General features: G+C 47.2%; 1 protein-coding gene across 2 annotated transcripts in view; it reads left to right on the top strand.

Moving 5' to 3' along the window:
- LOC144610809 (collagen and calcium-binding EGF domain-containing protein 1-like) overlaps nucleotides 1-12,753 on the top strand; it is a 134,466-nt gene that overhangs the window by 78,276 nt on the left and 43,437 nt on the right. For both annotated transcript variants that reach the window (XM_078429729.1, XM_078429728.1), the window contains exons 4-5: nucleotides 8,904-9,038; nucleotides 10,471-10,608. In XM_078429729.1, the coding sequence (XP_078285855.1) occupies nucleotides 8,904-9,038; nucleotides 10,471-10,608 (273 nt within the window). The remainder of the gene's footprint in view (nucleotides 1-8,903; nucleotides 9,039-10,470; nucleotides 10,609-12,753) is intronic.

Below are 12,753 nucleotides of genomic sequence, written 5' to 3'. Positions count from 1 at the left end.
GTTGGGAGGTCGGGGTACTGATTGAGAGTGATCAGCCATGATCGCATTGAATGGCGGTGCTGGCTCGAAGGGCTGAATGGCCTACTCCTGCACCTATTGTCTATTGTCTATTGTCTATTGTTGTGGTGTTTAATAGCCTGATGGCTGTAGGGAAGAAGCTGTTCCTGAACCTGGACGTTACAGTTTTCAGGCTCCTGTAGCTTCGTCCCGATGGCAGGGGTGAAATGAGTGTGTGGCCAGGGTGGTGTGGGTCTGATGATGCTGGCTGCCTTTTTGAGGCAGCGGCTCTGGTAGATCCCTTCGATGGTGGGGAGGTCGGAACCCGTGATGGACTGGGCAGTGTTCACAACTTTTTGCAGTCTTCCTCTAGCACCTGGGCGTTCAAGTTGCCGAACCAGGCCGTGATGCAACCAGTCAATATGCTCTCTACTGTAAACCTGTAGAAGTTCAAGAGAATCCTCTCTGACATTCCGAGTCTCTGTAATCTTCTTTGGAAGTACAGGTGTCGCTGGGCTTTCATTATAATTGCATCAGTGTGCTGGGTCCAGGAAAGATCTTTAGAAATATACACGCCCAGGAATTTGAATCTTTTGACTCTCTCCACCATCGTCTCGTCGATAGAGATAGGTTTGTGGGTCCTCATCCTTCCTCTTCCAAAGTCCACAATCAGTCCCTTGGTCGTACTGACATTGAGAGCCAGGTTGTTGTGTTGGCACGATTTGGTGAGGTGATCTTTAAAAGATGACTGGAAAATCACGTGGTCCTCATTACTCCAGTCTGGACACTTCTCAAGACCGAGCCACACCAGAGAAGCGCGTATTTTGTGGGCATTTTTCTTGTTGAGCAAAAGAGGTCCTGATGGGCTGGTGCCAGGAGATAGGTTGCCACCCAGACTCTGGTGAGATTGTGGATCACTCTCTCTCCCAACAACACGCCGAGCCTGCAAGTCATTTGAACATTTGCAAGACTTGCTAAGGAAGCGAGACATCAACACACAGCTACATATTGAGATGCACAGAGTCTCCTGCCCAGAGTTGGGGAATCGAGCACCAGAAAGCATAGGTTTAAGGTGAGGAGGGAATAATTTAATAGGAAACTGAGGGGTAACGTTTTCACACAAAGGGTGGCAGGTGTATGCAATGAGCTGCCAGAGGAGAGAGTTACGGAGGTACAATTGTAACATTTAAGAAACATGTATACATGTATGTGCATAGGACCCACCAGCGGTATGAACATTGACTTCCTAACTTCAAGTAACCCTTGCTTTCCCTCTCTCTCCATCCCTCCCCCGTCCCAGTTCTCCGACTAGTCTGGCTGTCTCTGACTACATTTTATCTCTGTTTGCTTTATTGTTACCTTCTACCAGCTAACAATGAGGTACTCTACATTTTCCTTGATCTCCATTCTCTTTACCCTGTTTTCACAACTTACACTCCATAACCTATGTATCTCCCCCTCCCCTGACATCAGTCTGAAGAAGGGTCTCGACCCGAAACGTCACCCATTCCTTCTCTCCAGAGATGCTGCCTGACCCGCTGAGTTACCCCAGCATGCTGTGTCCATCTATGTGCATGGGACAGGTTTAGATGGATATGGGCCAAATACATCAGGGTAGGCAATCATTTGGGTCGGAACCCTTCTTAAAAACTAACCCAAAACATTGCCTTTCAATGTTATCCTGAGATGCCGCCTGACCCGTTGAGCTACTCCAGTATTCTGAGACTTCTTTTGTAAACCAGCTTCTGTAGTTCCCCGTTTTAACATTTAGGCCCATCCCTAGTTGGGCTATGGAGGTGGTCTATTTAAATGCCAGTAAAGCCTAGAGGGGCTGAATGAACTGCTTAAGTTAACGAGGTTCTAAATCCGTAGGAATATTGCCATTACCCTGTACACCACTAGGTGGACTGCTTACTTGTTTCATGGAAGTAAATGCTATTATTTTCAAAAGGCCAACTACAGACTTCTATGTAGTACTAGACCAAGTGGACCCGTTGGGCCCAAACCTCTCCTGCATTGGTGCAGCACCCTCTCTTCCCCCCCCCTCCCCCCCACCCCCCTCCCTCCACCGCCCCAACCCCACCCTCCACCCCTCCCCCCATCCCCTCCCCCCCACTCCATTCCCCTCAACCCCCCCTTATCCTCCCCCCTCCCTCCCTCCCTCCCTAGGAGATAGATTTAACCCGAAATGTCGCCCATTCCTTCTCTCCCGGGATGCTGCCTGACCTGCTGAGTTACTCCAGCATTTTGTGAATAAATACCTTCGAAAGGGACGAGTAAGGTGAGTAAGGTGGGTCTAAAATTGTCGCATACCGTGTGTACCAGGACACACAAAATAGAGTAGAGTTGCTGCCTTACAGCGAATGCAGCGCCGGAGACTCAGGTTCAATCCTGACCACGGACGCCGTCTGTACGGAGTTTGTACGTTCTCCCCGTGACCTGCGTGGGTTTTCTCCGAGATCTTCGGCTTCCTCCCACACTCCAAAGACGTACAGGTTTGTAGGTTAATTGACTGGGTGAATGTAAAAATTGTGTGTGTAGGATAGTGTTAACGTGCGGGGATCGCTGGGCGGCGCGGACTCGGTGGGCCGAAGGGCCTGTTTACGCGCTGTATCTCTAAATTTCGTAACCTACAAAACTGCACGTCTTTGGCATGTGGGTGGAAACCAGAGAGCACCTGGAGAAAACCCATGCGGTCACATGGAGAAGGTACAAACACGTGCCCACAGCACCTGTAGTCAGGATCAATGTCATGGGCATTTTAATGCAGCAACTCTGCCACTGCGCCACTGTTAGGCCCTTGGTCCTTCTTCTTCTGTCGTGTGTCTTTTAGACCTGCAGCTCCGTTGAGGCGAGCCAAGCCAACGTGTCATCGTCCAGGTCAATCAGACCTCGTTCACCATTCGGTGGGCGGTATTTGGGGCAACTGGTGACGATGTGCTCCACTGTCTGTGTGTTGGGTCCCCACACTCGCAGAAGGCACTGTCCACGAGACCCCACCTCTTCATCGCCGCTCCACAGCGTCCGACACCTGTCCTCAGGCGATTGAGGGTTATCCACTGCTTCCGGGGCAGGTCCTGGCCAGGGATGTCCATGGGTTCACCGATGTGGCCCTTAGTCCAAATCCCATGAACAAGCAAATGAAAGAAACCACATTTATGAAGTGCTCTACTTTACTGAGAGAGCACTTAGATTGGACGTTAGGACAGAGCGTAGCAATGGAACTCACCTTTATGGGATCTGAAGCATTTTTTTCATGAATTTATTAAAAACGTCCTTATTTCTTCTTTTAGTTTGGTTTAGAAATACAGCATGGAAACAGACCCTTCAGCCCACCGAGTTCAGGCTGGCCATCGAGCACCTGTACACACAAGTTCTAAGTTATCCCGCTTTCTCACCCACTCCCCCACACACCTGGGGCAATTTACAGGGTACAATTAGCCGACAAAACCGCACGTCTTTCGGATGTGGGTGGAAACCGGAGCACCCAAAGGAAACCCACGCGGCCACTGGGAGAACATGCAAACTCCACACAGACGGCACCTGAGGTCAGGATCGAGCCTGGCTCTCTGGCAGCCATCCGCACCTCTGTCACAATTCTCTCCACAATGCGGTAGTGCCTTTGCACGTTAGCAGGCTGGTTTAAACATTGGCAAATGCAAAATTGTTTTCCATTGGAGAAAGTAAGTAGGTCATCCAGTCTATTCTAGTGGCACCCAGGCACAGCAGCTCAGCCGAGAATGGATGGAATTTATCATGTAGTAGCGGGTAGCAGTTTCGACCGCTCCCACCGCTTAAATATGCAGCCATCAAGGTGCAAAGCAAGTCCACACGCAATGAAATCTGCCAGGTTGATTAGATTTGCTGAGATAAAGTTTATAGCTGGCAATGAGACAACTGAGTGGAATTACGTTTCATGCAACTGAGAAGGAAATGCAGATGGAAGGGGATTAAAGGAGATCACTGACAGAGTTCCTAACGTGTTAACGTTGACAAATACTTGCCTTCACCCATTGAAAACACAAACTCACGTGCCATGCATGCATGTAATTGCATGACAGGATCAGGAAGACGGAGATGGTGCCTCTGGCATGGCACAAATCCATGGAATGCTTCCAGCATTCTGCTGGTGGAGAGGACATCCAAGTTTTCCACACATCATTTTCCATCCATAACCTGTCAGAGTTGGGTTATGTTTGCACAGTCTCCACTATTCCTCCCGCCTCCTTTCCCCAACCCGCCCTTTCTTTCTTTCAGTCCGTTCTAAAGCATCACCTATCCATATTCTCCAACAGAGTGCCGGAGCAACTCAGCAGTTCAGGCAGCATCTCTGGAGGACAGGGATAGTCGACGTTTTGGGTCAGCGCCCTTCTTCAGACTGCAGACCAGACCCTGGAAAGTCACCCATCCACATCCTCCACATTAACACACAGGGGGCAATTTTACATTTATATCAAGCAGCGCCAGAGACCCCAGTTCAATCCTGAACTCAGGTGCTGGTTGTGTGTGGAGTTTTACGTTCTCCCCTTGGCCGCGTTTGTTTCCTCCGGTGTTCCGGTTTCCTCCCACATCACAAAGACATGTGTGTTTGTAGGCTAAATGGACTCTGGGCATTGTCCCTAGTTTGTAAGGAGTGGATGAGAAAGTGGGATAGCATAGAAACAGCATGGATGGATGATCGATGGTCGGCCTGCACCATTTGGGCTGAAGGGCATGTTTCCAGGTACTGCATCTCCAAACTTGATCGGACCTTGCTGGCTATACTTTGCACTAAACATTGTTCCCTTATCATGAATCCATACACTGTAAGTAACTCAATTATAATCACAAATGGTCTTTCCGATGACTGGGTAAGACGCAACAAAAGCTTTTCACTGTACCTCGGTACACGTGACAACTAAACTGAACTGAACTGAACTGAACTTTACTTACAAAATTCTTAAGGGGTTGGACAGGCTAGATGCAGGAAGATTGTTCCCGATGTTGGGGAAGTCCAGAACAAAGGGTCGCAGTTTAAGGATAAGGGGGAAGTCTTTTAGGACCGAGATGAGAACGTTTTTTTTCACACAGAGTGGTGAATCTGTGGAATTCTCTGCCACAGAAGGTAGTTGAGGCCGGTTCATTGGCTATATTTAAGAGGGAGTTAGATGTGGCCCTTGTGGCTAAAGGGATCAGGGGGTATGGAGAGAAGGCAGGTACGGGATACTGAGTTGGATGATCAGCCATGATCATATTGAATGGCGGTGCAGGCTCGAAGGGCCGAATGGCCTACTCCCGTACCTATTTTCTATGTTTCTATGTTTCTAAACAAAGTACCAAATTTTAACGCACTTACAATAATAATAAACACATTATTGTAGAAACATAAACTGAGAAATTGAAAGGTTTTTTTCTTTTACCAAAGGTTGTTAGCTGAAAATGACCCTCAGGCCATGTAGTTCTTCCAATTTAAAACAACAAATCCGGCAATTAAATAAAAATCTTTTGGATGGATCAGCAAACAATTCTCCTGAGAAGTCATTAGTTGGATTTGTTTTAAAAATGATTGTGTGTTTAACCTTCATTGTGTCATGAATATTAGATTGGTGGGAAAGACAAACTGGTTGGAGGTTAGTCCTACCATGAAACCACCAGCATTATAGTTAACTATAGTTGACAACGCCAGCCCATTCCTAGAGTGGGTAGCGGTAGCGCAGCGGTAGAGTTGCTGCTTTACAGCGAATGCAGCGCCGGAGACTCAGGTTCGATCCTGACTACGGGTGCTGCACTGTAAGGAGTTTGTACGTTCTCCCCGTGACCTGCGTGGGTTTTCTCCGAGATCTTCGGTTTCCTCCCACACTCCAAAGACGTACAGGTATGTAGGTTAATTGGCTGGGTAAATGTAAAAAAAGAAATTGTCCCTAGTGGGTGTAGGATAGTGTTAATGTACGGGGATCGCTGGGCGGCACGGACTTGGTGGGCCGAAAAGGCCTGTTTCCGGCTGTATATATATGATATGATATGATATGATAGTACCACCACACTAACGTCACTTTGCATACCATGAATATTAAATGCGGGCAAACAAACTTAATCCAGATGCATGGATGATGGCAAAACCTAGTTTTGAGATGTAGCGTGGAAATCCATAGGCCCTTCGGCCCACCGAGTCCAGGCCGACCAACGATCACACGTATACTAGTCCTATCCGACACACGAGGGGCAATTGGCAATTTATAGAAGGCAATTAACCTAAAACCCCGCAGGTCTTTGAAATACGGGCACCCTTTTAACGTTTCATACCATTTAAGAAACGTTTGGATAAGATCCATTTCGAGGGATGTGGGCCAAATACAGGCCGGTGGGACTCGTGTGGATTGGGCATGTTGGTCAGCGTTAGAAAGTTGGCTGGGAGACCCCGTTTTCACGCTGTATGACTCTCTGTCTAAAGAAGGTGTTTATTCACAAAATGCTGGAGTAACTCAGCAGGTCAGGCAGCATCTCAGGAGAGAAGGAATGGGTGACGTTTCGGGTCGAGACCCTTCTTCAGTCTGAAGAAGTGTCTCGACCCGAAACGTCACCCATTCTTCAGTCTGAAGAAGGGTCTCGACCCGAAACGTCACCCATTCCTTCTCTCCTGAGGTGCTGCCTGACCTGCTGAGTTACTCCAGCATTTTGTGAATAAACACCTTCGATTTGTACCAGCATCTGCAGTTATTTTCTTATATTCTCTTACTCTATCTAAAGAAAATCACCTGGAGAAAACCCCATGTGGTCACAGGGATAACATACAAAGTCTGTACAGACTGAATTGAACCTGGGACTCTGGCGCTGTAAGACAGCAGCTCTATCGCTGTACCACTGTGCCACCCATATGGGCATTCAAATGAAGATTACATGGGCATTTAGTCCGTGGACCTGATCGCTAACCCAGCACATTGAGGATGAGAAAGTGCTCTCAGATGGGCACTCCTTTTTAAATTTTAAAAAAATATTTTTATTACCAAAAAATGTTTTCAATTATTTTAAAACAATATTTACAATGCAATAAAACAAAAACAGAACCCACCTCCAGAATACAAGACAAACAAATATACCAAATGGAGCTATTATACAACTATATTACAATCCCTATCCAGGATGCATCCAATCCCCCGCGGTGCCCAGTGGTCCCGGAGATCCCCCAGGGTGCCCGTGGGCAGCGAGCGGTCCCTCTCCAACACCACCCGGGCACGGACGTAACCCCGGAACAGGGGTAGGCAGCCGGCTCGGGCAGAGCCCTCTTCCGCCTGGCGCCGTGACTCGCGGATGGCCAGCTTGGCTAGGCCCAGGAGTAACCCAACCAGGACATCTTCAGCCCTACCCTCTCCCCTACGCACAGGGTGTCCAAAGATGAGGACAGTGTGGGTGTGTGAAGTGCAGCCAGAAGGAAAAGGAGCAGCCCCTTTAGATATTGGAACAGGGGCTGCAACCAGACACTCAATAGACAATAGACAATAGAATTTCGAAGGATGAGAGAGGATCTTATCAAAACGTATAACATTATTAAGGGGTTGGACACGTTAGAGGCAGGAAACATGTTCCCAATGTTGGGGGAGTCCAGAACCAGGAGTAGGCCATTCGGCACCTTCGAGCCAGCACTGCCATTCATTGTGATCATGGCTGATCATTCTCAATCAGTACCCCGTTCCTGCCTTCTCCCCATACCCCCTGACTCCGCTATCCTTAAGAGCTCTATCTAGTTCTCTCTTGAATGCATTCAGAGAATTGGCCTCCACTGCCTTCTGAGGCAGCGAATTCCACAGATTCACAACTCTCTGACTGAAAATGTTTTTCCTCATCTCTGTTCTAAATGGCCTACCCCTTATTCTTAAACTGTGGCCCCTGGTTCTGGACTCCCCCAACATTGGGAACATGTTTCCTGCCTCTAACGTGTCCAACTCCTTAATAATCTTATACGTTTCGATAAGATCCCCTCTCATCCTTCTAAATTCCAGTGTATACAAGCCTAGTCGCTAATACCTTCGATATGTACCAGCATCTGCAGTTATTTTTTTATATAGCCTAGTCACTCCAGTCTTTCAACATATGACAGTCCTGCCATTCCGGGAATTAACCTAGTAAACCTACGCTGCACGCCCTCAATAACAGACCTCCTTTGTCTGTTGCCAATGCACTCCAACCTATTGCTGTGACAGATGAATGTGGAATCTGGATTTGGGAATCTCCCACTACACCTGAAGCCACAATGTCACCAGCAATTATTTCCTGCATCACGTTCATGAAAAATGTCCATGCACCTCATTTTTCGACCACGACTCCCTCTAGAGCAATTTTCTGGGGAGCTGTTTAAAGAAATTAAATCCCAATTCAAATGGCTTCATCTCCTATCCTGCTCGTAAAAAAAATCAGGCAATTCCATTCGAGATACAATGCCGTTACAAGGCAGAAACTATCAGATCAATGAAACCCTGTTAGCGAGATATGGACAACCTGATGGGGAGCTTCCATTACAGCGAACTGTACACTGCAAGGGCCAGGAAGCGAGCGGGCAAGATCATCTCTGACCCCTCTTACCCTGGCCATAAACTCTTTGAAGCACTTCCCTCTGGAAGGCGACTCCGGACTGTCAAAGCAGCCACAGCCAGACATAAAAACAGCTTTTTTTCCCACGAGTAGTCGTTCTACTCAATAACCAAAGTCTCTTTTTTGCTCTGGTTTATTTACACCCACGTGTTTAGACCGTAAAGTCGTATCCTAATTGTTTGGATGTGGTAATGCTTTGTTCTTAATTGTTAACTGTATGTTTGTGTGTTGCCATTTGTGAGCGGAGCACCAAGGCACATTCCTTGTACGTGCACATACTTGGCCAACAAGCTTATTCGTTCATTCATTCATTACTAATTTAGTGTCTTTCTCATCTCCAGACACGGACGTCTGTGCTGGCTCACCCTGTCAACAGCAGTGCACCGACAGTTTTGGACGTGTGGTCTGTACCTGTTACCCTGGGTATCGTTTTGACCGAGAGCGACACAGGAGTCACCGAACGCCCTACTGCCTGGGTGAGATCTTTAACATTTTAGATTTTTAGAGATACAGCGCGGAAACAGGCCCTTCGGCCCACCGAGTCCGCGCCGCCCAGCGATACCCGCACATTAACACTATCCTACACACACTAGGGACAATTTTTATTTATTTTAATTTTTTTTTACATTTGCCCAGCCAATTTGCCTAGTTTAGTTTCGAGTTTCAGCGCGGAAACTGGCCCTTCGGCCCACCGGGTCTACACCGACCAGCGATCCCCACACATTAACACTATCCCACACACACTGGGGACAATGTTTACATTTATACCAAGCCAATTAACAAACATATCTGTACGTCTTTGGAGTGTGAGAGGAAATCGAAGATCTCGGAGAAAACCCACGCAGGTCACGGGGAGAACGTACAAACTCCATATAGTCGGCGCCCGTAGTCAGGATCGATCCTGAGCCTCCGGTGCTGCATTCGCTGTAAGGCAGCAACTCTACCGCTGCGCCACTGTACATTGTTAAGGAGATACCCCTGCTGCAGGCCTACATGCCGATTTTCACCGTAAATGCTGTTTACTGCTGTGGAAACCTGGGGTGCTGCTCATCCAGGCCAGTGGACGATGTCCCATCATGGTCCTGAATTGTGCTTTGGAGATGATGGAAAGGTTTTGGGGTGTTCATAAGTTCATAAAGTCATAAGTGATAGGAGCAGAATGAGGCCATTCAGCCCATCATCGAAACATAGAAACAGAAAATAGGTGTAGAAGTGGGCCATTCAGTCCTTCGAGCCCAAGCCGTCATTCAATACGATCATAGAAACATGGAAATTAGATGCAGGAGGAGGCCATACGTCCCTTCGAGTCAGCACCGCCATTCATTGTGATCATGGCTGATCGTCCCCAATCAATACCCCGTGCCTGCCTTCTCCCCATATCCCTTGATTTCACTAGCCCCTAGAGCTCTATCTAACTCTCTCTTAAATCCATCCAGTGATTTGGCTTCCACTACCCTCTGTGGCAGAGAATTCCACAAATTCACAACTCTCTGGGTAAAAAAAGTTTTTTCTCACCTCAGTTTTAAATGGCCTCCCCTTTATTCTAAGACTGTGGCCCCTGGTTCTGGATTCGCCCAACATTGGGAACATTTTTATAATTTTATATGTTTCTATAAGATCCCCTTTCATCCTTCTAAACTCCAGTGAATACAAGCCTAGTCTTTTCAATCTTTCCTCGTATGACAGTCCCGCCATCCCAGGGATCAATCTCGTGAACCTACGCTGCACTGCCTCAATTACAAGGATCTCCTTCCCCATGGCTGTTCATCCAAAATCAGAACGCCGTTCCTGCTTTCTCCCCTATGATTCCGTTAGCCATAAGAGCTAAATCTAACTCTCTCTCTCTCTGAGATCAACAAATAGCTTTCGCCATGAAGAATGACATGTGTCTGCTCTTGTCCTCTACAGACATAGATGAGTGCTCAGTGCACAATGGCACACTTTGTGACCACAAGTGTGTGAACACACGAGGAAGCTACAGCTGTGAATGTCGAGAAGGATTTTACTTGCAACTCGATGGCAAGTCCTGTCTCAGAGCTTTCAATGGTAAGGATGAACTTTCCTTCAGTTTGGTCTGAAGAATTCTATAAAACAAACATTCGTAAGGTTTTGCCCAGTTTAAACGTACAGTAAAATCTAGTTTAGTTTAGTTCAGTTTAGAGATACAGCACGGAAACAGGCCCTTCGGACTACCGAGTCTGACCAGTGATCCCTGCATACTTACACTATCCTACACACTAGGGACAATTTATATTTACACCAAGCCAATTAACCTGCAAACCTGTATGTCTTTGGAGTGTGGGAGGAAACCGAAGATAGACAATAGACAATAGACAATAGACAATAGGTGCAGGAGTAGGCCATTCGGCCCTTCGAGCCAGCGCCGCCATTCAATGTGATCATGGCTGATCATTCTCAATCAGTACCCCATTCCTGCCTTCTCCCCATACCCCCTGACTCCGCTATCCAGAGAAAAACCACGCGGTCACGGGGAGAACGTACAAACTTCGTACGGACAGCACCCGTAGTCGGGATCAAACCCGGATCTCTGGTGCTGTAAGGCAGAAGCTCTACCGCTGCACCACCATGGTCCTGAAAGTCCGTGGGTGAATTACAATTTACCGTCTTTTCAGTACAGTTCACAACGACACACACCCACCCACTGCCCTTTGTTTCCACACCAATCATTCACACGCCCCGATCATCAGTTTAAACCATTAACACCAAAACATTTGTCCATGCTATTTTTCCAGTGTTTGTCATCTTTCTAACGCTGTACTAAATTCAAAAATGCGAAATTAATAAGCATCATCTCCCAAAGATCGCTGGTGGGCTCCATTGTGATGCTATACTCTACTTAGTTTAATTTAGTTTAGTTTAGTTACTTGTACAGAGAGAGGTACAGTGAAAAGTTTTTTGTTGAGTGCAGTCCAGTCAGTATAAAGGCTGTACATGATTACAATCACGTCATCCACATTGTACAGATACAGGATAAAGGGAATAACGTTTAGTGCAAAGTCCAGTTGTGTGCAAGAGGAGTCCGAGCGGCTTCAGGAGCAGACACCATCATGGTGTAATGTCCGCTCTAAGGCCCTGTTGTGACTAGCACAATGAATATACGTCCGACATCTTGTAAGAAGATTTTAATAATCCCCCACCGGGAAACTTCTAGAAAAACACCAGACCTCAGTCACGAGGGAAAAGCACATTTGCCAGCTTCTGCTTTTGGCCTCAAGGGGGCACTGCCATTTATTTTTTAATGTTTCCTATCAGTAGTAGTTTCCTCCAAAGATACTAGAGGAGCAAGATAGACCACTCGACCCTAAAAACCGTAGTACGTCACGGCGCCATTTTGGTAGGCAGAAACTTGCAGAAACATTTAAAAAGAAAAATAACAGAAATCTGTGGATTGATAGATGAGATATATTCTGCAATTTTATGGTATCATCACACATACTGTTCCCCCAAAACACTGATTACACTGCGAGAGGCAGAGAGAACGGCGGGCTTTGCTTACTAAAATGGCTCCTTTGCGTACCACACTTCAGTATAGGCGATTTCGATGGAGTTGTCCATCTTGCTCCGCTCTATTATCTTTGGTTTCCTCCAAGCTCTAACCTCTGTGAGCGACCTTTAGAGGGTCGCACGATAATACAAAGAGGTGTTTTGGAATGTTAGCAATGAGTGGGTGCGTGATAGGAGAGGAGCGGTGACGATGGGGTGAGGTGGGGGTGGAGGGGTGAGTTGGTTGAAGATATACGCGTTTCTGAAGGCAACATGCAAAGGGCTTGAGGCAAGTTGTGCAAAGGGCATTGATGGCAAGAAGATATCAGGCAAGTATCTGTTTTCTCTCTGAATGCCCTTACATTTTAGAGTTTCACAATGCCTCTTTCTACTGCTCCTTCCAGGGCTAAATGCAAAAGTTGCAATGGCCAAATACTCCTTCGATTCTCCACTTTGCCCCCCTTGGCCACCAAGGTGGTACAGCGGTAGACTTGCTACCTTACAGCACCAGAAACCCAGGTTCAATCCTGACTATGGGTGCTGTCTGTACAGAGTTTGTACGTTCTCCCCATATCCTGCATTGGTTTACTCTGGGATCTGCTGTTTCCTCCCACACTCCAAAGACGTGTGGGTTTTTAGGCTAATTGGCTTGGTGTAATTTCAAATTGGCCCTAGCATGTGTGGGAT

Source organism: Rhinoraja longicauda, chromosome 38 (genome assembly GCF_053455715.1).
Source record: "Rhinoraja longicauda isolate Sanriku21f chromosome 38, sRhiLon1.1, whole genome shotgun sequence".
NCBI classification, from domain to species: domain Eukaryota; kingdom Metazoa; phylum Chordata; class Chondrichthyes; order Rajiformes; family Arhynchobatidae; genus Rhinoraja; species Rhinoraja longicauda.
This window is presented reverse-complemented; position numbering and strand designations above follow the sequence as displayed.